The 25,220-nt window shown below is 37.9% G+C and overlaps 1 protein-coding gene across 3 annotated transcripts in view; it reads right to left on the reverse strand.

Annotated features, from left to right (window-relative positions):
• The window catches only part of TBCE (tubulin folding cofactor E), a 1,152,174-nt gene that overhangs the window by 483,610 nt on the left and 643,344 nt on the right, over positions 1-25,220 (reverse strand). For all 3 annotated transcript variants that reach the window (XM_044075916.1, XM_044075896.1, XM_044075906.1), the window contains exons 10-11: positions 22,544-22,608; positions 22,389-22,453 (exon numbers count right to left, since the gene is read on the reverse strand). In XM_044075916.1, the coding sequence (XP_043931851.1) occupies positions 22,389-22,453; positions 22,544-22,608 (130 nt within the window). The remainder of the gene's footprint in view (positions 1-22,388; positions 22,454-22,543; positions 22,609-25,220) is intronic.

A 25,220-nucleotide genomic window follows, 5' to 3' on the forward strand; every position in this document is an offset into this window, starting at 1 on the left:
CTTTCTGCAATCATAGGATTACAGGAGGTTACTAGGCTTACGTCTCCAGGGCCCTTACAAGCCTATCCAAGTTCAACTCGTGTTTCCAAGGGAGTCTGTTTCAAGCAGACACTAAAATCAATAGCTATTGCCCATGTCCAACAGGGACACATGTGGAACTCCTTGGGTGAATTTCCGGTTATCCATCCAATCATCCAAATTGTGCTTAAATAGGGCCAACAAGGGGCTTTTTTAACATGAATAGGAAGCTTGTTCCGAAGGTGGGGCAACCTCTGTGAGACAAATCTCTCTCTCCAGCAATTTCTGTTGATGTCACATACCAGGTTAAGGTCCTTTGATACCAGGTTAAGGTCCTTTGAGCAAATGACCCATGTGCCATTTGACTTACAAATGTGCAGCATTTCAATCAAAGCTGGGTCAGAGATTGCTCTATATGTAAGCCACAGGTCACCTCTGAGCAATCTGTAAGGCACAAAGTAAAGAAACAATTATTTCAGTCTGTCTGCATAAGATAGATCTTGAAGACCCTGCATTTGCTTTGTAAGGAACCTTTGTAGTGTTTCCAATTGCTGCAGAAGTTTGGAAAGGAGCATACCAAAGGGAGCATTGTAGTCTATTAATGGCCTGATGAGGGAAGAGTACAGGGGGGGTTATAACCTCTTTTTTTTCTGGAGGCAATGCCCTTACCTATGAGCTGAAGAATACAAACTGCCCTTCTTACCATTGTGGAGACATGGTGATCAACGTTAAGGTTGCTGTCAACCTGTGTACCCAGATCTCTCACCACTGACTGTGTGCTTAGAGTATTGCTATTTATGTGGTAGTTAGCAGAAACATCACCCTTGCCAAATGGGAAGATAATGCATTTTTTGGTATTAAGTTTAAGACCATGACTTTGGCACCAGTCATTAGTCTGTGTAAGACTTTTTTGAAGGATGTTTACATTGCTAGGGCTTTCAATGATCGCTCCCAGTTTACAATCATCATCAAACTTTGTAAGCCACAGTCCTTTTGTTTTAGCCTGCATTTCAGAAAAGTAGATTCCAAACAGTAGGATTCCCAGAACCAACCCCTGTGGAACACCACTAGTTACGGGTCTGCTAGAGGAGGTGGTGTGTCCTATTCTGACCATATGAGTTCTATCAGTGTGCCAGTTTGCAACTCACCTGACAATATACAGGTTGATACCCAGCTGGGGGAGTTTATCAATGGTGCCTAAGTTGGGGATTGTGTCAAAGGCCTTGGCTAAATCTAGGTATGCTGTATGCACATATTTGCCATTGTCTATGGCTTTGGTGACTGTCTCAAAGATGTTCAAGTTTAACAGGCATAATCTCCCCTTGACAAAGCCAAACTGGGTGGGGTCAAGCATTTGAAGAGTTCCTATATCTTTTTTAATAAGGTCCATTACAATTTGTTCCATGGCCTTGCAGATAAGGCTAGTCAGGCTAATGGGTCTATAGCTCCCGGGGTCCATGGATGCACCCCCTTTATGCAAAGGGATGATGGAAGCTGTTTTCCATTATGCTGGGATGAAGCCAATGCTTAGGCTGTGACTGAAAAGCATGCTCAATGGTGATGCTAATTCCTGTTTTAACCAATGAAGAACACAGCCCAGGATGTTGGCTGGTCCCATAGAGGCTGTGTTTTTGGCCTTGGAGAGGGCATTTAAGGCCTGTTCATCAGAGATACTAGGTGGGGACAGGTGTTTGAAATGCTTTGGGAATATGTGGCAGGGAGAGTGGAGTGAAGTTTTCACTGAACCTGTCAGCCAGCAGGTTTGCTATATCCACAGGTTTTACATATGTAGTACCATTAACTATGAGTTCAGTGCAAATTTGGGCCTTACATTTGAGGTTACAGATATAAAGAATGCCTTTTGGTTATCCTTAGTAAAGGAAGATAATTTGGATTTGTAGTTAGCTTTGGAGGATTTCACTAGGAGTCTTACTTGCTTGTTTAAGTTGAGGAGGGAGGGTTTCCAGTTTTGAGACTATTCCTTCCTGCTCTTAGACAGCAATTTCTTTCTACTTTCTCTTTGTGTAGCCTATTAATGGCAGTTGTCCACCAGGCAGGTTTGTTTTTCCTTGAAGATCTTGCTTTGGTTCCATCACGTATGGCAGTGTCAATGCAATTGTACAGGTGCTTGTATAAAGCATTGGTGTATAACTCAGCACAGACGTCTGCTCCATCAGTGGGGGGAGGGGCTATGAAGCTATTTATGCCCTCATGTAAAAGGTTGTAATTGGCCTTGAAGAAGTCTAGTTGTTGCTAAGGGGGGATCGTGTGTTATAGTTACTTCTAGCGAGACTGATTTGAGGTCACATTTCACCAGAGCTGGCCACTGTGTGTCCCATGTTGGTGACCACCAGGTCCAGGATGTTTGAGCCCCTTGTGGGTGTGTCAACCAGCTGGTCCAGGCCACTGGACTTAAAGTCCAGGAACATTTGGGTAAGTAAGTTAGAAATAATTTACCGAGTCTATGGATGGATAATTAAAGCCACCCAAAACCAGAGTGTTTGGATATATCTTGATTGACTCAAGTAGATCCAAGTAGGCTGAGTGGATGTCCTGATTCACGGAGGGGGTCTTATAACTGGCAATGATCTGAAGAGGGGTCTTAAATACAGTCAATTGCACCTTAAGTAATTCAAGTGAATCATGCTGTTTAACTAATCTAGAGGTTTATTTGTCTTTAATGAACAATGATACACCACCTCCTTTAGTTCTCATGCCTTCAGTTTGTGGTCTGAACATTTCTTTAAACTTCAACGGTCTCACAGATAAATAAAAAAAAAAGAATAGTGAACTATATTATAAAATGTAAAGTGCAAATAGCTATGTTACAGGAGAAACACTTAGAAAGAACATAACGTGAATTTGACAAAGGTTTTCAGGATGGTTATTCAGCAGTATACCTGGGACACAATAGTGATAGAAGAGGATAAAAAAGATAATAATGGCAGATTTATAGTGCTAAGGGGCTAATGGTGGTGGTGGTGGGGGGGTATTACACTGGTATGTATTTTATTCCACAAAAATGCAGCTTAAGAAAATTCTGGGAGAATTAATCAGTTTTCACCAAGGAATATTACTTATAGGTGGCGACTAGAATGTGATTTGCAACCGTGAAGATGTGTATGAGGGGGCCAGAAGGGAAAGTTTAACAAAGGAGGGAAGATTTTTGAAGAAATTTATGAAAATATTTGGCATGGAAGATGTGAATTCAGTAATAGGAGTTCAGAGTAAATTTGCATATTATTCCCCAAGATATAAAAACCTGGGCTAGGCTTCACAAAATTTACATTTCACAGGAACATGTGCATTTAAGTGAAGGCCTTGATACACACTCAATAACTAAGAAGGTCACTGAAGCAATGGCTGTAGGAAAATCAGTGCACACAGCATATCTAGGCCTCTAATAAAGGATTCAACACCATCCCACACTTAGATATAGTTGATTAACTCAGACACCTAAAAGTAAATCGCCATAAAAATTGTTAAACAGCAAACTGACTAACGAACAGAATCCCAGAAAATTTGGGAGGGCAGTGCTACCTCCTAAAAGAGACCTGTCACTAACGGTGTACCTTAGGGTCAGTCCTTGGGCCACTCCTCTTTGGCATTTACTTCCCAGAAGTCAAAACTAATGTTAAAGGTTTATGTCTGACCAAACATGCAGAAGACTGAAAACTTGGTACCATCATAAACTTTTCAGAACAGACCACGGTCCTATAACAGGGCCTTTCTCAAACAAATAGCTTGCATCAAAATCATGGCTTAAAACTAAATGCTAAAAAAATATATAACAGAATTATTTGGCAAGCATGAATTCCCCTACAACTATTACACTGATAACACACCCTAGTAAACTGATCCTGTAGTTATAGACTTGGGAACTGATGTAGACAACGAGCTGTCCTTTGATCACTACGTTCCCACTAATGTAAGAAAGTCCTTTTTCAGTGTGTAGCTTATTAGTAAGGGTATGGCATCCAGGTCAAGGGATGTAATCATTCTACTGTATTCATCACTTATTAGTCCAATCATTGAGCATAATCTCCTCCTTGGTATGTACCTGTCCAAACACTTGATACAAACTGAATGACCACAATGCTTTTTCACTAAGAAAATCAAAGTCCTAAGACTTCCAAGATGGCTGCACATTGAGTAACATCTTAACTCTAGCTCTCCCAGTGTGAAAACAGAAGCTCAACAGAGAAGGCCAGAAGACATTTGTGTTTATGAGTAAATTTCAGTAACTGGCTAGTAAGTGTACTGCGTGGATGCCAGGAAAAAAAAGAAATACAGAGCACCTGGAAAAAATCAGCTACATAAAGTGAGGAAGCAATACTTAACGGGGAAAGTTATGTAGCTGTTCGGTAAAAATCAATGCAACCTCCAGACATGACTTCCAGTAACCTGCAGGAAGATATAATACAACTACACACAGACTTGGTTAAAGTAAAAAAAAAACACTGATGGATTATATCAACACAAATAACAGAAGGCTGGAAAAAAAGGAAGAAGGTTTTAAACAGATATTCAGATGAGGTGATAAAGTTGCAAAAATCAAAGACTGAAATGAAGAAAAGGCTGGCTGAATAGGAGACTGCTCAGGAAGGGATGTTTCAAAAAACAATAGAATTACAGGACAGAGCATGTAGGGAAAACCTGAGATTTTCAATTATACCATATAAGCTGGAAGGAACAAACTGCATTAATTTGATGAAAGCACAAATAAGCAAATGGACTGGTATTCCTCAGCAGGAGTTGTTAGTTGAAAGGACACATCATGTGTATGCTCCAAAGCTGGCTATAAGAAAGCAACCTAGACCCAGATGCAATCCTACCAGCAGAAAGCATTGATTCTGACAAAACTGTGGCTGAAGGACAAAGTACTAAAAGTGAGAGACAGCAGAGTGTTTGTGGAGAATGATTACTCCATGTACACTAGGCAGAAGAGGAGTAAGTCCATTCCACTGTTCAGGGAATGCCGAGACACGTGTAAGATTCAAACTGCTGTACTCAGCTGTCTTCAAGGTATTGTTTCCTGGATAGACAAAATCATTGTTTGATGAAGTACATCCCAAGGAGGAAATACAAAAGTTTGTCCAACAAAAAGTGAGGTGTGAAACAGAAGGGTCTATATTGGAAGCTCGAACTTTCAAAAGTTCGAGTCTCATATGGTCGACACCATATGATCAAACTTTTGAAAGTTCGAACGTTTTAACGGATATCTCCATACAGCGCGGAATGAAAGTTCCCTTTTCTGCACTGTAGTGCGATATTGGAGTTGGTATATTTAATGAATGGGGGTGTGGGGGTGCCAGGGGGCTTGCCCCCCTGCTTAAAATGTTCAGCTAGGTTATTTGTGTTGTTTATTTTTTTTTTGGATGTTTGAACTTTTAAAAGTTCTATCATATGTTGTCGACCATATGACACTCGAACTTTTAAACGTTCGAGCATCCAATATACACCCGAAACAGAAGGAAATTCTGCTTCTTATTCTTCTGGTAATAAAGACAACAGAGAGATTGTACCTGTGAAACCTTTTCCACTATTTCAACGGAAAATGTAGGAGACCAGGAAGGCAGCATAATAGCTGACTTGAAAAACTGAGAAAACGTTGGAAATGAAGCAGAGACAGGAGACGAAGATGAGCAACAAAAGCAGTAATTTAATGTGGGATTACAATGCAATAATTATACTTGTGAAATACGACAGGACAAGAAAATCTGGGTATGTTGGACTTTTTCAGAATCTGTTGGACTTGTGGGGGATTCAAACATATATACCCTACTTCATGTCATTAATGTTTGGAAAAAGGCTTTGAGGAGGGGAAGTGAGGGGATAAAGTTAGCTGTAAGTAAAGAAAACTTTTTTTCTTAATAGTACTATTTTGTGGTATATGATTTTCTTTGCATGGTATAAAGTAAAGTTTTCTCAGTTATTTTTAAATTCAATGGGGATTGTAAATAAGTGCTTCTGTTCTTTTTTCCTTTCTTTCTTCTTTCTCTCTTTCTTCTTGTTCAGTTTTAGGAAATGTAGGCACTGCATAGAAAAAAAAAGCCCGATAAAAGAAAAATTGATGCGCTTTTTCTCAATCTTGCATGGGGGAATGACAGGATTAAGGACCTTGCATTGATTTAGTAGCACGTTTTAAGAGAAAGCAAGTAAATGGAAAAAAATTAATATTATGAGTCTTCTATTCTAACAAATGAATGTATGCTTAGCAGCAATTCTGTATCTGGTTCTCATGTCTCCATGGAAATGATCTGATAAAGAGAAATTGACTGTCTGGTTCTCGTGTCTCCATGGAGACAATCTGATAATGAGAAAATGTCCGTCAGGTTCTCATGTCTCCATGGAGGCAATCTGATAAAGAAAAATTGGTTACAGTCTGGTGGAAAGTGATTGGCTGGGGAACCTTGTCTGCTAGGCTTACTTAGGCCCTTGGGCCAATAGCCTAGTACCTACCTATGAATATTACTTGCAGGTGGGAACTGGAATTTGATTTACAACAGTGAAGCTATGTCTGGGGGGCTCGGAAGGGAAAGTATAACAAAGGAGGGTAGATTTTTGAAGACATTTATGAAAATATTTGGCATGGAAGATGTGAATTCAGTGACAGGAGTTAGGAGGGAATTTACACATTATTCCCTAAGATTCAAAAACTGGGCTAGGGTATACAGAATTTACATTTCACAGGAACATGTGCATTTAATTGAAGGTTTTGATACATACCCAATAACTATTTAAGATTAGGTGCCAATAATAACTAAAATAAAAACAGAGGGCAATGAAATAAAAAAGAGACACTGGCCCGTTCCCACCTTTCTGTTGAAAAGAGAGGAATTTAAGGAATGGGTAGTGGAGATTATTCAGGAGCAATTCAAGAGGATAGAAATTACTTCTGAAAATATAGATAGGGAGAGGTATAAAATTTAGGGTGGAAATAAAAGAAAGGGAGTCACAGTTAAGAAGTAACAAGAATTATTTAGAGAGACTGACAAATGTTAAGGTATTGCACATCAGGGGGAATTCTCAGAACAAAAAGAAGTCAATTGTAAAATGCTAATAAAAAAATAAGGGATCACCTCTATAATCTACACAAGATTAGAAAGACTGCTGTTAAGCAGCTGTTTTTTTGATAATAAGACTATAGCACAAAAACTTTTAGCACAACAACTCAAACAACAAAAAGTAGAAAGGGCTGTTGCAAAGCTTAGGCAGCCTATAACAAGGAAGGTAACAACAGATCCTGTAGAGGTATTAGAAATATTTTGGAAATTCTATGAAAGTCGTTATAAAGCAGAGAAATATGGAAATCAAGAAAAGATACAAATGGAAATGTTTATGGAAGAATTAAATATTCCAAGGTTAGACATAGATGAGGCTCAATTACTCATGGTTAGGAAAGGAGGAGATGAGTTAAAAATTATGATGTACAACAAATCTATTGGGAAATCCCCAAGAACAGATGGTATTCCTGTGGAAGTTTGTACGCTAAGAAGGAAAAAAATGATAAAGATCTGGAAGGTTTTGTTTAACAGTGTTTTAAGAGGAGGAGAAGTACCAACATCCTAGAAGAAGGCGGTGGTTGCTGTAATACCTAAAGAGGGCAAAGATACATCAGATCCAGCTTCATACAGGCCCATTTCAATGCTAAACCATGTTTATAAAGTGTTCATGTCTATAATGGCTAAAAGAATGGCAAAAGTGATGCCAGAATTGATAGATATGGATCAATGTGTTTTTTGGAATGGAAGGCAACCATCTGACAACATTAACAGACCATTGATGATCCAGGGACTTTATGAGCAGGGCAATGGAAGCATTTGCATTTCCTGAAAAAATGATAGGGTTGATTAGGAGGATATGTGAGGGATCAGAGGTGGAAATTAAAGTCGGGGTATCCTCTCTGATAATTTCTGCTTGAGCAGAGGAACCAGGAAGGAGTGTCCTTGTTCCCTTGCTATTTTCATTATATTTAGAACCACTGGCAAAGAAAATAAGGGACTCAAATTCAAGGATATAATTGGTATGGTAGTCAAGCAAAGCTGGCTCTATTTGCAGATGATATAATTTTATACCTGACAAAACCAGAAAGAGACATTACAGTGTTGTGTAACATTCTGAGACAGTTTCAAATCTTTTCCAGATACAAAATTAATGATGCTAAAACAAAGGCAACAGTGGTAAATTATCTACCCACATATGAATTGGTTCAGCAATATCCACATTTATGGGGATATGATAATATGAAGTATTTAGAAGTATGGATTAAAAATTATTCTGGTGTGGCAGATAAGGATATGTGGGAAGAGACTAAACAAAAGATAATACAAAAACTGAGAAAATGGAAGCTTTGTTATATGGATATGGATAGTAAGAAACACGCAGTTAAAATGTTTTTAGTCACATTAGTCTTACAGACAGGTCAGGCATATTTTTTTCAACCAGAGGAGATGTTGTGGATAGCAAGTAATAAAGAGCTAAAGGACTATCTGCGGGATGGCAAGAGTCAAGTGGGATAAGCTGGTTCTTCCAGAAGAACAGGGTGCATTGGGATTACCCAATCTGAAGGCATATTTCAGAGCTACATATTTAAGGCTCCTATACATAGCACAAGCAGAATACTATAATTCAAAGTGGAAAAAGATGAAAATGAAATGGGGGAGATCAAGAAACTAGGAGAGACTGGGATTTTGGATGCAGGCCTTTAAGGAGAATAACAATAATCATACAGAATATTATATCTATAAAGTATCTTAAGAACTAAGCCAACATGGGAATGGAGATTCTGCCAATAGGGATGCCTGCAATTAGGGACACAGACAATAGGCAAGAGGGGGCTGGAATTTATTGGAGAAAACTGGCAAAGGAACAAAGGTATTGGGAGCAAATAACTAGAGAGGGAAAGGTAATAGAATGAGAAGACAGCAATAATTTATTTGGACTGCAGATTAGAGACTGCCTTCCCTATTAAGGACTGATATCAAAATATAGGCAAAGAGAAAGAAATGGGGGGTGGGGGTCCTAAATGAAAGACCAACACTGGTAAAGATTTTAGTAAAATCTAGAACAGAAGCTGCCATTAAAAAAGGAATAATTAGTAGAGTATATAAAATATTGCATGCTAACTACAAGAATCAATCAGAGGAGGTTAGAAAGGATTGGGAAGAGTGATTGGATAAGCAATTCACAAAGAAACATTGGGAGGATATATGTATATCTCACAAATATGCAACAAAATCTATAAGATTTAGGATTTTTGCATGGAAATGTTTACATAGATATTTTTATACCCCAAGTAGACTCCAGATAATTTTTCCTGAGGTAGACAGCAAATGTTGGAGGTGTTACAGGAAAAAGAGAGGTAATTGGGAACATATTTTCTAGGAGTGCAGTGAGGTGGCTTATTTTAAGGATTCCCTGTAGGATGCACTGCCAGGGATGCTGGGTGGGCAGATTGGTGTGATGAAGGAAACGATTTTAATGAAGTATGACACAGAATCAGAATTGCCTAGACATGGTAAGGCATTGCTGTGTCTAATTATGGTGGCTGCCAAAAAAAAAAACAATTACTAGAAAATGGAAATCAAAATCTAAACCAACTATACTAGACATAATGAATATAGTGAAAGACATAATACAACTGGAATGATGATCTTTAAAAAAGGGTTGGAGCAAACTACGTAGAAAAAATGGGAATTGTGGGAACAATACATATAGAGGTGGAAGGTTTAAAAGAAAGTAGGACTTAAATGAGCTATGTAATGTTTGAAAATTATTGGCTCAATTATAAATGATGAATAATGTTTGCAAATGGCAGTGTGTCAGTATGGTTTGTGATGTAAAACACTTGCAACTAGGATTGTGTCGGTGTGGTTTGGTTTCATTTATATAAATGTCTGACTGCTTATGTCATAAGTGATGGTTTAATAAAGATGTTTCCTGTTTAAAAAATGAGGACAGGAATTGAATAATTTATTTATCTATTTATTTATTTAATTTTATTTTATTTTACATTTGTTTACCAGGAAAGTCCGACTAGACACAGGTCCTTTTTCAAAGGAGGCCTGGGGAGAAAATGTCCAAGAGAAAAAAATTACATAAAAAAGAAAAACAAATACAGCCAAGGGAAAAGCAAATACATACAAGATAGTGATTTCAGACACACTAATTAGAGCAACAGTAATTTTTATAAAATATGGTTGTTTACATTTAGTGGATATATTGAAATGATTATATACAGTTAAAGTGAAACTACCGTTAGTGGTAGATCATGCTAGTAGAGTAAGAGTAATGATAATAGAGTAAAAAGGAGGAACAGGTTATCCAGGGGAGTTCCGGGTGCAGAGCCAGGTGTTAGTAAGGTGCATTTTTAGAAGTTTTTTAAACTGAAGTGTTGAGGAGTTAATTACTAGTGAGTTAGGTAGATTATTTATTTATTTATTTATTTATTTTACATTTGTTAACCGGGCTGGTCTAACTGGATACATATCCGTTTTCAGTAGAGGCCCGAGGAGAAAAGCTCCAATACACAATAGAAGTACATATTTAAATTGCAAGATTCAAAGTATTGTTACAACAAGAGAATACAGCTTACATATGCAGGAATGAAAATTTACATAGATGTTATATAAGACTAAAGGACAGACAGGAAATTATACACAGAACATTGATTTCGTTAAAGATACTGAAAAATAGACTGAAATCAGAGATTTTCCTTATTACTAAAAGGAAAGAGAAATTTTAGAGATCTGCAATTAGGGAAATGGGCTAGGGAAGTGGACCTAGAAGTAAAGAGATATGTAGTTAGTCAGGTTCTCGACATGGGCATGTCCATTGTGTGGAGAGATATTCTTTAAGGTTAGCTTTGAAATGATAGAGCGAAGAAGTAAGTCTACAGGGAAAAAAGTGACTCACCTGCTGAACTACTAAGCTTTGATTGTGTGTAGAAGTAGTTCATTGCTGGAGTGAAGGGGTCTTGAGGAGGAATATGGCTGAATGAGATCTTTGAGTGTAGGGTTTTTTTTTCTGATTGACAGAGTATTTTGTGGGAGAAGGTAAGTTGATTAAAGGGAAGTTGTTGAGGCAGTTCCAGCCACTTCAGCTGCTTAAGTGATGAGCAGTGATGTGACTTGTATGAGGCATTAGTGGCAAACTTAGAGATTTTATTGTAACAGGCTTCAAATGTGGCTAGATCTGTCTTGCAGAGGTTGGTTAAGACTGGGGAGGTGTACAGGATAGTTGAGAGGAGGTGGGTTCTAGCAATGGTGGCTTTTGTGTTATTTGCCAGAAATCTGTTGCTCCTATATAGGAGACCTACTTTTTTGTGAACTTTTTTAATGGACTGGGCAATGTGAATATCAAATTTCAGGTTGTCAATTTCCACTTCTAGTAATTTGGTATGGTTTGTTAGGGTGATAATAGTTTTATTTTTAGTGAGGATACTGAAGGTTGTGGACGGTGAGGTGCATCTGTTTGGGTAGAAGATAAGTTGTTTTGTTTTGTTGGGATTTAGGATAAATTGGGAGCTAGTGAACCAGGATTCAGTGGATAAGAAGGAATCTTGAGTAATGGTATAGTGGTCTTTGAGGGAGGAAGCTGAGCAAATCAGGATAGTGTCATCAGTGTACTGAACCACTGAGGCCTGGGGTGTAGCTGAGTGAAGCTGGTTGGTAAAAAGAGAAAAAAAGAAGAGGACCAAGGATGGAGCCTTGGGGAACCCCCTAAGGTGATAGGGTGAAGGGGTGAGAGATCTTGTTGCCAGTGGACAGCCTGTTGACGTTCTGCTAGGCAACTCTGGAACCAGATGATAGTGAGGTGACTGAGGCTAAGGGAGGAGAGGACATAGATGAGTTTGGAGTGGTTGACCATGTCAAAGGTCTTGGACAGGTCCAGGAATATGGCTGATACAAATTGACCATTGTTTCTATGATAGGGAACTGTGTTAGTGAAGGACAGTAGGGCTGTGTTGGTGCTGTCAGATAGGCAAAAACTGTGTTGGGTATTAGATAGGAGCTTGTGTGTAAGGAGATAGTCCATACTTTGGGTGTGCACGACTCTCCAGAATTTTTGAGAGTGAGGACAGAATTGCAATCGGGCAATAGTTTGTTAGTTCAGTGGAGTTACCTCCTTTGTGTAAGGGCAAGATGTGGGAGATTTTCCAGATGGTGGGAACGTAAGTTTCAGATAATGACCTGTTTACAAGTATGGATACAGGGTATGTGATTACTTCTGCTGCACTTCGCAGGAATTCAGCAGGGAGATTGTCGGCAGCTGAGGTAGTGGGCTTAAGTTTTTTTAGTAGTCTTTTGATGATGTTAGTGGAGACTGGGCTTAATGTAAACTGGTTGTTGCTTTTGGATGGATGTAAACTGTTGTGGTTTGGGGTAGGAGGTGTGTGGTTGGAACTGGTCTGGGTCAGTGCAACTTGTTGAACTGATTCTGTAAAGTAAGTATTAAATTGAGTGGCTAAGTTTGTGGAGTTGCTGGTTGTTGTTGGAGTGGGAGTGGTTGGTTTTCCAGGATGCAATATATTGTTAACTGCTGCCCAGAATTTCTGAGGGTTATTTTGATGTTTATTTTGCATTTTGTAACAGTAGTTGCTTTTGTCTAATTTTACTAGTTTTTTTTCAGAGTTCTAGGAGAGTTTGTTTAGTTATATGGAATTTGGTTTTACGATATTGTTCCCAGACTTCATCTCTGGTTCTGAGTAGGGATCTGGATTCTTTACTTAGCCATGGTGCGTATTTTGATTTTGCTCTAATGGTTCTAGGGTGGGCATTATAGTTATTTGACATTTGTTTACCAGGGTGGTCTGACTGGGTCTACAGAACCCGTTTTCAGAAGAGACCTGGGGAGAAAAGCTCCACATACAGAACAAATACAATATAACTCAATACAATACAAATGACATTAGAAATACTATACAAAAATAAGTTGAAAGGAACTATGTTACAAGATTACACATCTAGACAATTCTGGATTTAAAACGTACATAGTAATAGTCACTCTCACCATATACACAGCCTATGAGTAGATAGTGTACAAAAGTAGTACGCAGGTAGTGCACTGTATGACATTAACTGTTCTAGTACATGAAAAATAGGCTGTGGGTTTCAGTTAGGAAAATATAGCCAGAAAGTTAGTGATGCTGAAAGATAGTGAGAGAGTTAAGAATAGAGACATTACAGCTTAAGCAGTAACTTAAGGATAAGGTATAGAAATAGAGATGGAGTTAGGACAGCTTAAGGCCTGTGAGGGAGTGAAATGTGACAGACGATGAGGATGAGGCTAGTGTTGAAGATGAGAGCTGTGCATTAGACAGGCTTTATGCAGGAGAGCCATGTATTTTTTAGATGATTTTTTTAAAGAGGTTTTGAAATGGGTTACACCAGGCATAGACCTGATAGCTAGAGGTAGTGAATTCCATAGTATAGAGACACAGTAAGAATACAGAGAATGACCTGGTTTTCTACTGGGTGATAGCTAAGAGATTTTTGCCTTTTGATCATAGGGATTGATTTGGGGTGTAAGGTGTGACTAGATTGGTTAGTGCAGGGCAGGCAGTAGGCTTGAAATTAAGATTGTGCAAGGAGTTCAAGCCAGTCTAGTTCTAGTAGTGGTTTACAGTGGTGTTTGTGATATCTAGAGCAGTAGTGTCCAACCCGCGGCCTGCGGGCCGCATGCGGCCCTCGGACCTCTTTCATGCGGCCCGCGGACCTTAAATTAAAATTTTACTGTTTTCCTGGGTTTTTTTAATGCTTGCGTCCTTTAGCTGGTGTGTACATGCGCCAAAAGCACCCTTCCATTAGTTTTCGCGCCGATAGATGCATTCGCGGCAAAGAAGAGCTGACTTGCGTCCTTTAGCTGGTGTGCGCATGCGCCAAAAGCACCCTTCCATTAGTTTTCACGCCGATAGATGCATTCGTGGCAAAGAAGAGCTGAAGGAAGACGAGTTGAGAATCGCGCCGAAGAAAAGTTGAGAGAGAGAGAGAGGGATTTTTCATTTTTGACACAGCAACTACTACACCATCTCCTGACTGCATTAACAGGTAAGCTAAGTATGTAGTAAGAGACACAATATTCAATTATAGGTGTCACTACAGCTCCCTTACTGGATACGCTACACAGGACAGCCTTTATTACAGGGTAGCACCTCCTTATCACTTGTACATCGTCTCCATATATGTAATTGTTAAATGCATAATTGTTTTCAAGTCAATGAACAGCCTAAAGTGCAGAAATATAATTTTTAGTTCAGAATGTATTTTTTTTTATTCACCTGCTGTTTTGAGTTAGTATCGACCTGTTTTTTTCTTGATATCTTTCTCTAGTCATCTTTCCAAATTTTAGCAGTTTTGTATTTTCCCTTTATACAGCAGAGAACTTGCATTTTACAAGTTTAGTTGAGTTTTATGGTTTGTGTTACAATTGTGCCTTCTGTAACGTTTGTCTTTAAAATAAAAGGATCACATTATACAGCACTGGCAGCACAGTTGAATAACTTGTGAACTGTTCAATAATCTCAAGTTTTTAAATTTCCATGTTTTTGAGAGCCTGAGTTGCTTTGCATGTATGTTTTTCTATGCTGTTGCTTGACTGATTGCAACTGTGGAAATCTTTTATTTACCCCTTTTTTCCTACACTTAACCAGCTCCTGCTAGCTGCATAACTTCTGTCCTGTCTTTGACAAGAGTTTCTTTGTAATGGGCGAGATCAAGATAATCTGTGACCACACACATATGCATTTTTTATACAGCAAACCAGAGAGTTCCACAAAAGAAAAAAACACTGCACATGTATGGCTGAAAGTAGTAAACGGAAACCATTAAAGATGCTTACTGCCCCATCAATGAATATTCAAGTGAACGGTGAAGCAAATCTGCATGGCATGACAATCATGCCTCAATTGCATATGATATCTCGGCCGTTTGTCATGTGAATCACTCAGTCCATGTCCACTTTTGCACAAAACTACTGGGGGGTTTAATACAGTAAAATAAAGCCATAGATCCTGTGCTTTTTGTGCTTAGATATTCAAATAAATGGAGGTGAGGAAAGGAACTAGGTAGGGAAGAAAGTGTTTATTAGAGTTTGTGGCAAACTTTGCAACTTTGTTGTAGCACTGTTCCATCTTGCAAAGGGTAGAATTTTAAGTTAGGATAGGGGTGCTGTAAAAAAGGGAGGGAAGTAAAAACGATTTTGCAAGGGTAGTTTTGGTTGCTGCAGTAAAGAAATGTGTGTTTCTATATAACAGTCCCAATTTTTGATGAGTTTTCTTTATATTTTGCTGTATATGGGGGTCGAATGAAAGTTTATTGTCAATGACAACTCCTAGAAGTTTGGTTTCCTGCACTATTTCTATGACAGTGTTGTCAGATACAAGGATGTTGAAATGATCAGTGACAGGGGAGATGTTTTTGGGGTGAAAGAGTACAAGTTTAGTCTTCTTTGGATTAAGAAAGAGTTGGGCATGTCTTAGCCAGGATTCAAATGCTGTAAAAGACTGCTGAGTTTTTGAAAGTAGTTCTGGTAGTGAGTGAGCGGTACAGATTATGGTTGAATCATCAGCATACTGAATGAGGATTCCAGGGTGAGAGGCAGAGTGAAGGCTGTTTGTGCAAATGTTGAAGAGTAGGAGTCCAAGGATGGTGACTTGAGGGACTCCAGTAGGGTTGTGGAGAAAGGGTGAGAGTTCATTGGACCATTTCACTGCTTGTTTATGATCCTTGAGGTAGCTCTGAAACCATGTAATGTTACTTAGGTTATATGCTATATAGCAATATATATGACTCATAATGTTTATAAATGTGAATTTGTTAGTGCAGTTTGATTACATTTACATAAATGTAAAAAAAAAATGCCTAAATCCTAAAAACTACACCGGCCATCTCAAACTATGCCTGTCTTCTTGATCTCTTACAAGCTACTGAGGGTCAATGTGTGCCTCACTCACACAGCATCAACCAACCCCATTCTTTCAGACCTACAGCACATCCACAAGTTCAATGGTGGCATAAACACCTGATGAAGAGATCTTAAATCACTTCTGCACCATAAATAGAACATGTCGGAGGGATAGATATGAATCACAGATTTTGCACCACTTCTCTGGAATTGTATTCTTCTCCACATAAAGCAAAAGTCATCTCTTACTCTATTCAATATAATGTGGGTGGAATGGACGGAAACCATAAGTTCACCCTTGCTTGGCACATTTGTCCCTTATGGATAGGGGTAACATGTAAATGTCTGTCTGGCTCTGGGCTGTTCTCACTTAAATTACAAGGGCTAAAAACTTCTTCGGAATGCACTGTTAGGAATCCCCGTGGATTAACAGCCTAGTACTTACCTATGAATCTATGAAACCTATACACAGACTCACTGGAGAGTAGGTGGTCAATGATACAGTATGTAGTAAGAAGTTGTTGTTTTCTGAAGGAGACAGTATTGCATTTCTCAGTGTCTAGTTTTTCGGTGCACCAAGAGTTAAACATGTTTTAACTCCATTTGTACTTTAACAGTAACACTAGTTAATTTAATAACCACATCCAACTTACAATCATCAGTGAAATTAGTCAGACAGAAATCATTGCTACCGGAGTTTAGACAAAAATGAATGCCAAAAAGGAGGCAGCCTAGTACAGAACCTTGATGAATGCACTGATTACCTTCTCCTTGACTGAGGCATCACAAATCCTGAAAACATGCGGTCTGCCCTTGAGTCAATTGGCAATCCATCTTACCACACAGGGATCATAGTTTAAGAATGCTAGCTTTTTAACAATCCTGTCATGTGGTAAGGTGTCAAACACCTTTGTCATAACTAAGTGGTCAGTGGAGAGCAAATTATTGGCCTGGATCTGAGACGATGGTTCATGTATACTAAAAATGTAACTTCTACTTAGCTTAACCTGTTCTGTCTGTGAAGTCCATGAAAGTAGACTGTTAGTATGCTGGGCTTATCTTACCCTTGCAATTCCCTTGCCAAGTCAACAACAATATAACATTTTTTTTTATTTTCTTAGAAGTATTTCTGTCCCTGTCCCTTAATAGCATTAGCCTTCATGAGTAAGGGGTGCTGACTGCAGTATTCTAAATAATTGTTCCTGTAAGTTTTTTTTTTCTAAAGATACTAGAATGGAAGCACAGCTTCTCGGTGTCAAGGGTTATTTCCACATCAAGAAACTGTATTTTGGTTTCCATATTAGAGATGGTGAAGAACAGGATCTCAATGCTGTTCCAGATGTCTTGTATAAAGGCACTGAGATCAGACTTGTTGCCCTGCCAGATGAAAACATATCATCTATATAACTGCGATAAAGTTTAGCCATTTTAAATCCTGGAAGTTGTACTAGGTTATTGGTCTCCCAGGTGAAGAGAGTAGCCATGCCGTATTTGAACAGTTCTTTGCATGATTTTTTATGCCCGTGCATTAAATTTTTATTCCCCTTTTACACTTAACCAGCTCCGGGGGGGGGGGGGGGGGGGGGGGGGGGGGGGGGGGGGGGGGGGGGGGGGGGGGGGGGGGGGGGGGGAAAAAAAAAAAAAAAAAAAAAAAAAAAAAAAAAAAAAAAAAAAAAAAAAAAAAAAAAAAAAAAAAAAAAAAAAAAAAAAAAAAAAAAAAATAAAAAAAAAAAAAAAAAAAAAAAAGGAACTAGGTAGGGAAGAAAGTGTTTATTAGAGTTTGTGGCAAACTTTGCAACTTTGTTGTAGCACTGTTCCATCTTGCAAAGGGTAGAATTTTAAGTTAGGATAGGGGTGCTGTAAAAAAGGGAGGGAAGTAAAAACGATTTTGCAAGGGTAGTTTTGGTTGCTGCAGTAAAGAAATGTGTGTTTCTATATAACAGTCCCAATTTTTGATGAGTTTTCTTTATATTTTGCTGTATATGGGGGTCGAATGAAAGTTTATTGTCAATGACAACTCCTAGAAGTTTGGTTTCCTGCACTATTTCTATGACAGTGTTGTCAGATACAAGGATGTTGAAATGATCAGTGACAGGGGAGATGTTTTTGGGGTGAAAGAGTACAAGTTTAGTCTTCTTTGGATTAAGAAAGAGTTGGGCATGTCTTAGCCAGGATTCAAATGCTGTAAAAGACTGCTGAGTTTTTGAAAGTAGTTCTGGTAGTGAGTGAGCGGTACAGATTATGGTTGAATCATCAGCATACTGAATGAGGATTCCAGGGTGAGAGGCAGAGTGAAGGCTGTTTGTGCAAATGTTGAAGAGTAGGAGTCCAAGGATGGTGACTTGAGGGACTCCAGTAGGGTTGTGGAGAAAGGGTGAGAGTTCATTGGACCATTTCACTGCTTGTTTATGATCCTTGAGGTAGCTCTGAAACCATGTAATGTTACTTAGGTTATATGCTATATAGCAATATATATGACTCATAATGTTTATAAATGTGAATTTGTTAGTGCAGTTTGATTACATTTACATAAATGTAAAAAATATATGCCTAAATCCTAAAAACTACACCGCCATCTCAAACTATGCCTGTCTTCTTGATCTCTTACAAGCTACTGAGGGTCAATGTGTGCCTCACTCACACAGCATCAACCAACCCCATTCTTTCAGACCTACAGCACATCCACAAGTTCAATGGTGGCATAAACACCTGATGAAGAGATCTTAAATCACTTCTGCACCATAAATAGAACATGTCGGAGGGATAGATATGAATCACAGATTTTGCACCACTTCTCTGGAATTGTATTCTTCTCCACATAAAGCAAAAGTCATCTCTTACTCTATTCAATATAATGTGGGTGGAATGGACGGAAACCATAAGTTCACCCTTGCTTGGCACATTTGTCCCTTATGGATAGGGGTAACATGTAAATGTCTGTCTGGCTCTGGGCTGTTCTCACTTAAATTACAAGGGCTAAAAACTTCTTCGGAATGCACTGTTAGGAATCCCCGTGGATTAACAGCCTAGTACTTACCTATGAATCTATGAAACCTATACACAGACTCACTGGAGAGTAGGTGGTCAATGATACAGTATGTAGTAAGAAGTTGTTGTTTTCTGAAGGAGACAGTATTGCATTTCTCAGTGTCTAGTTTTTCGGTGCACCAAGAGTTAAACATGTTTTAACTCCATTTGTACTTTAACAGTAACACTAGTTAATTTAATAACCACATCCAACTTACAATCATCAGTGAAATTAGTCAGACAGAAATCATTGCTACCGGAGTTTAGACAAAAAAATGAATGCCAAAAAGGAGGCAGCCTAGTACAGAACCTTGATGAATGCACTGATTACCTTCTCCTTGACTGAGGCATCACAAATCCTGAAAACATGCGGTCTGCCCTTGAGTCAATTGGCAATCCATCTTACCACACAGGGATCATAGTTTAAGAATGCTAGCTTTTTAACAATCCTGTCATGTGGTAAGGTGTCAAACACCTTTGTCATAACTAAGTGGTCAGTGGAGAGCAAATTATTGGCCTGGATCTGAGACGATGGTTCATGTATACTAAAAATGTAACTTCTACTTAGCTTAACCTGTTCTGTCTGTGAAGTCCATGAAAGTAGACTGTTAGTATGCTGGGCTTATCTTACCCTTGCAATTCCCTTGCCAAGTCAACAACAATATAACATTTTTTTTTATTTTCTTAGAAGTATTTCTGTCCCTGTCCCTTAATAGCATTAGCCTTCATGAGTAAGGGGTGCTGACTGCAGTATTCTAAATAATTGTTCCTGTAAGTTTTTTTTTTCTAAAGATACTAGAATGGAAGCACAGCTTCTCGGTGTCAAGGGTTATTTCCACATCAAGAAACTGTATTTTGGTTTCCATATTAGAGATGGTGAAGAACAGGATCTCAATGCTGTTCCAGATGTCTTGTATAAAGGCACTGAGATCAGACTTGTTGCCCTGCCAGATGAAAAACATATCATCTATATAACTGCGATAAAGTTTAGCCATTTTAAATCCTGGAAGTTGTACTAGGTTATTGGTCTCCCAGGTGCTGAGTACAGCATTGGCAAAGGCAGGGGCCATTTTAGCACCCATAGCCATGCCGTATTTTTGTTGGGAGATCTTGCCACTGAAGTGGTAGAAATTGTTTAAAACAACGGCAATGAGTTTGCAAATGGTGATGGTTTTTTGGAGGGTGAAATCACAGAATCTGGCTAGACACTCTCTGGTGAGGCCTAGGCCCTCAGCGTAGGGGATGCTTTTGTAAAGAGACTCTATCCCTAAAGTGACTAAGAGTCAGTCTTCTGGAGAGACCTGGTGGTGGAACAATTTAAGAAAAGCCCAGGAGTCCCATACGTTGAAGGGTGTCGATTGTACTATCGGGTTAAGGACCACATCAATGAAATGGGAGATATTCTCCATTTGGTTTTCCTATTGGAGACTATGTGTCTAAAGGGCAGGATCATGCTGGTCCTTGTGGATCTTCGGTATGGTGAAGAATTTGCCTAAATTAGGGTTTTGGACTGACATAAAATGAAACTCATCAGTGGTGATCTTATTTGCATTCAGCAAACCAAGTAACATTTGATCAATAAGACCAAACTTGTTGTTAAAATATGGTAAAGTCACATTCTTGTAAAATCCGTTACTAATTAAAACAGACTCTAAGGTAGTAACATATCTCCTTTGGTCCATGATAACAATTCCTGTACCTTTCTCCGCTTTCATGATGTGAATCGATCTGTCACTGCTAAGTTCCTTAAGGGCTGCAGCTTCAAGATTGGTTAAGCTGAACCATTTCTCTTGATTTCTATTAGAGATAAGTTCCCGGAGAACTTTGTTGCAAATCTTTAGAAAAGTGTAGAGGGTACTGGGTAGTTTTAGTTGAATTAAACACAACTGGTTCATTACTGACATCATTCAGCATGTATTTTAAGTTGAGTTTGTGGATGTAGAGCCTCATGTCAAGCAAAACATTAGGCAGGTCCACTCTTTGGACCGGAATAAAGGAGAAGCCTTTCCAGAGGATGTTGAAGTAGCTGGATGAGAAGGTCCTAGCAGTCGCATTAAAAATGTAGCAGTCACTGCCCATCAGAAGATCTGCAGGGGGAGTGGAGGTGGTGGCTAAAGCATTTCTGGCTGGAGTTAACTCCGGTTCCTTCCGCTGCCCCTCCCTCATCTTGTGGAGCTGCCCCTGGGAGTACGGTTCTAGGTTGTGGTTGCTGCCCTGTCCGGGGATACAAAATCCACGTTGGTTTCAGGGAGGAAAGGGTTGGTGCGCTCTGTGTAAATATTGTTGTTAAGGGAGCCACTTGCTGGGTTGTTGGGTAGCCTGATAGCTGGGGAAGGTTTTTGTGTGTGCGCGCACGCGTGTGTATGTGTGTGTATATATATATATATATATATATATATATATATATATATATTTAAATATACACACACACATATATATATATATATATATATATATATATATATATTTAAATACACACACACACACACACACATATATATATATATATATATATATATATATATATATATCTTAGAATATCTTATCAAAACACAGGAAAGGGAAAGAAAAAGTGTCTTAGTGACTAGTCAGCAGTCAATGAGGTATAAATCTGTCAGGCCACTGCAAAATCTAATACAAAAATGCTACACTCTGCAACAGCAAGAGAGTGCAATCCAGTACTCGGGCAGGCAGTACACAGTGTTGGCTGTAAGATATGCAAGGATAACACAGCCAAAACAAGACTTGATTATTGGATCAAAAACTGTGGCTCAACTACTTATCCCAGAATCTCAGCAGCCTTAAATGCTAAGTACAGCAGAAAACTGACATGTAGGCAGTAAATATATCCAAGTCCAGAGGTTTGGGAGAGGGAAATCCTTCCTATACACCTCAGACCCCTTTTATTTTAAGATTCTCACTCAGTTACCCAGCTTTAGAAATGAGTGCACTATATTATGAATCATATATAATCCTAATGCTGCATTCATCTTTAAGGCTGCACAACCTCAGCATAGGAATATTAAAGTAAAAAAGGTGTAGCAGATGGAAGGAGTCTTGCCAATCCCTTTAAAACAATTTATTTACATAAAAGTCATTAAATTATTTCTTTAAGCTGATGTCTATGTGAGGTCAACAATCGTGTGTTTCAGTTTCATATTTTCAGTACTTCAGAATGTCAAGGTTCAGGACTCAGCTTTTCAGCAGTTAGATGAGATTTCAAAAAATTGATGCAATGGGTGATGATCTTGTATTTTTGTACACCATCATTCAATGATTAGAAGCAGACTGTCACTCACAAAATAAAATGCAGCAGTAAAAGTGTTTCATCTTGACTTTTGAACTATTTATGTACTGTACAGGTACCAGAAAAACATTCTGACCACCAAAGAAAAAAAAAACTATTGTTTCCAAATCATGTAACATGTCATACTTACTTTAGATACATTACATCTGGCAACAGATAACACTTTCAGTGCTGGGAACAATGATGTTTTGAAACCTAATGGAAAGAAAAATATGCTCTGATGTAAGGAACTAGTAGCATTACTACTTCAAAAATTAAAAGGAAAAATGATACTGTTGAACTTACCTTGGCCTACATCGTCAAAGCATATAGAAGAAATCCCTGTCCTTAAAAGCATGAGTGTTTCTAGTCTGAAACATGAATTAAATATGACTCAGAAATTTTGTCTAGAAGTAACGGTTGTCTCTAACAAATCTATAAAAATAAGTCATGTTTTTTGTATCTATTTGTCTATACATACACATACAGTATATAAATATATATTATACAAAGCATATCCATAGAAAACATATATATATATATATATATATATATATATACACACACATACATACACACACACACACATATATATATATATATATATATATATATATGTATATATATATATATATATATATATATATATATATATATATACATATATATATATATATATATATATATATATATCTATATATATATATATATATATATATACATATATATATATATATATATATATGCATGTGTATCATCATCAGATTCCAATATAAGGATACAGCACTGTTGTTAATTTCAGCCAAAGTACTTCAGCACGGTTGTGATTGTGAGGACAAAGGTAGATTCAGACAGAAGTTGCAGGACCTACTAGATAAAGCAGGACAATATGAACTAGTGTTGATAATGCATACATACAAATATTTGAGGTACAGGCAATAATGCCCTTCTAGTCTGACAATATATCATAACAGTTATTCCCCTAACAAGTGTCCAAGTTGTTCTTAAAATATCTAAACTAGTGCTTGCTTTAATATAACTTGGTAGACTATTCCATGCATCAGCTACTGTTTCAAAGAACCAATTAGTACACTTCTTATTTCTATAAAATGTTCTACATGGGATGTTAGATGATATTCTGCAACTTTTTGATAGCCCAAACATTCCTAGAGATAGTTGCCTCTAAATGCTCTATATATACATGTCAAGCAGAGTGCCTCTTTGGCTGACTTCAAAAGGAAACTTGACGATTGGATGGGAGAAAGGAAATTCACCCGGGATCACATCAGTCGCCCTGCTAGACAGGGGTCCAGGGAAGTAAATAGTGTGGGAAGAAATAGCCAGGGAATTCTTATGGCTAGGCTTGTATAGGCCCTAGGGCTGATAGTCTAGTACCAACCTATGAACCTATATACGAAAACAGTCTCATCTTAAATGTCTATATGAGACACTGTACAAGTTCAGATACTTTAGTCTTTCACAATAACTTAAATTTTTACATTCATGGATGCCCTTGGTATATTTGTTGGCATATTTCTGCTATACTCTCTGCAATTTTCTTACTTGTTTTCTTACAAGGTTTCCATATTGTTATTCCACACTCAAGTTTGGGTCTAATGTAACCGACAAAAATTACTTTATTATTTCTGACTTCCAAAGCTTTATAAAGCTTTTTATACACTCTATAGTTCTATAATTTTCATTAACGAACAGGTTGATCTGATTAGAAAGACTTAAAGCTGGAGCTACTCATATACCCAGGACATTAAATTAATCTGCAGTTTTAATCAGTGTGTGCTGTATTAAATAGTCACCTTTCAATCTATGTCTTCCAAATTTCGTGTGCTTATTTTTTGATGTATTTATCAGTATATTATTCCCTATATTCAAATGGTCAATTTACTCACCTTGTTTTGCGGACATGCCCTATTTGCGACATGTAATTAGTTTACTCATGTTCAAGTCATCTGCATACAGACTGTAGAATACCTCAGATAAAAAGACAGATCTGAAAGATACAACCTAAACAAGCATGGGACTAAGAAAAGGTCCCATGGGACACCCAGACTGTAACTTAGAATTTCACCTGCCCAACTGCTGTACGAAATTTCCCATGTTCTATTTGTAAGCTATGTAGCTATCCATCTTATCAAGATCACATTAAAACCTAAATAGCCAAACAAATGTGAGGTGGTAACTATGAACACATCACAAGACAACTAAAATAAATTGAACAGTTTTTTAAAACTTGTGAAACATTGAAAAGAATAAATTTACATATATGAACTAAATAATATTTAAAAAAAAAACACATGAATAGTCTGTAAAACGTTATAACTTAGCAGCCTGCAGCTTCAAAAGACTATTAATTGAAACAGCTTCATTGAAACCTGGTGAATTACTAGCATCAGGCTTACTTTGCTACAGTAACTCCCTATATTCCAACTTTAATTCCCACGGACCACTCCTTGGGTTAACTGGGGCTCTTTAACACAAAAAATAGAATTTTTTGTTCTCTTGACAAATCAATTTATGTTTGTATAGGGCATTGTTTAGATTAGCATTCTTTTCCTTAGGGAACGCTCAGTCATACGCATACAGTACGTATGGCAGAAGTCACAATATGCTAAATATACAACTGTTCAAATTATTTTAAACATTTTCCTTTTTATTTGGTTAATTAGATGAATTCATTAGGAAGAGACCATTGGATGTTTTTATCACATGATCTGTTCAATTAAAAGTATTTAATGCATGGACTTTATTTTTAAAATAATTCTAATGGAGTCCACAACAATAAGGTGGACGAAAGTGTTTAACTTTTAATAAATTCTACACTTTGACTGTCTACTTTACAGTTTTATTAGTTGTCTTGTGATGTGTTCATAGTTACCACCTCACATGTTTGGTTATTTAGTTTGGTGTAGGCGAGATTATCTCCATTTTATTTGGTTGCATTAATACTTAGCTATTCTAATGTATT

Source organism: Protopterus annectens, chromosome 1.part1 (genome assembly GCF_019279795.1).
Source record: "Protopterus annectens isolate FY-2018-M chromosome 1.part1, PAN1.0, whole genome shotgun sequence".
Classification (NCBI taxonomy): Eukaryota; Metazoa; Chordata; order Ceratodontiformes; family Protopteridae; genus Protopterus; species Protopterus annectens.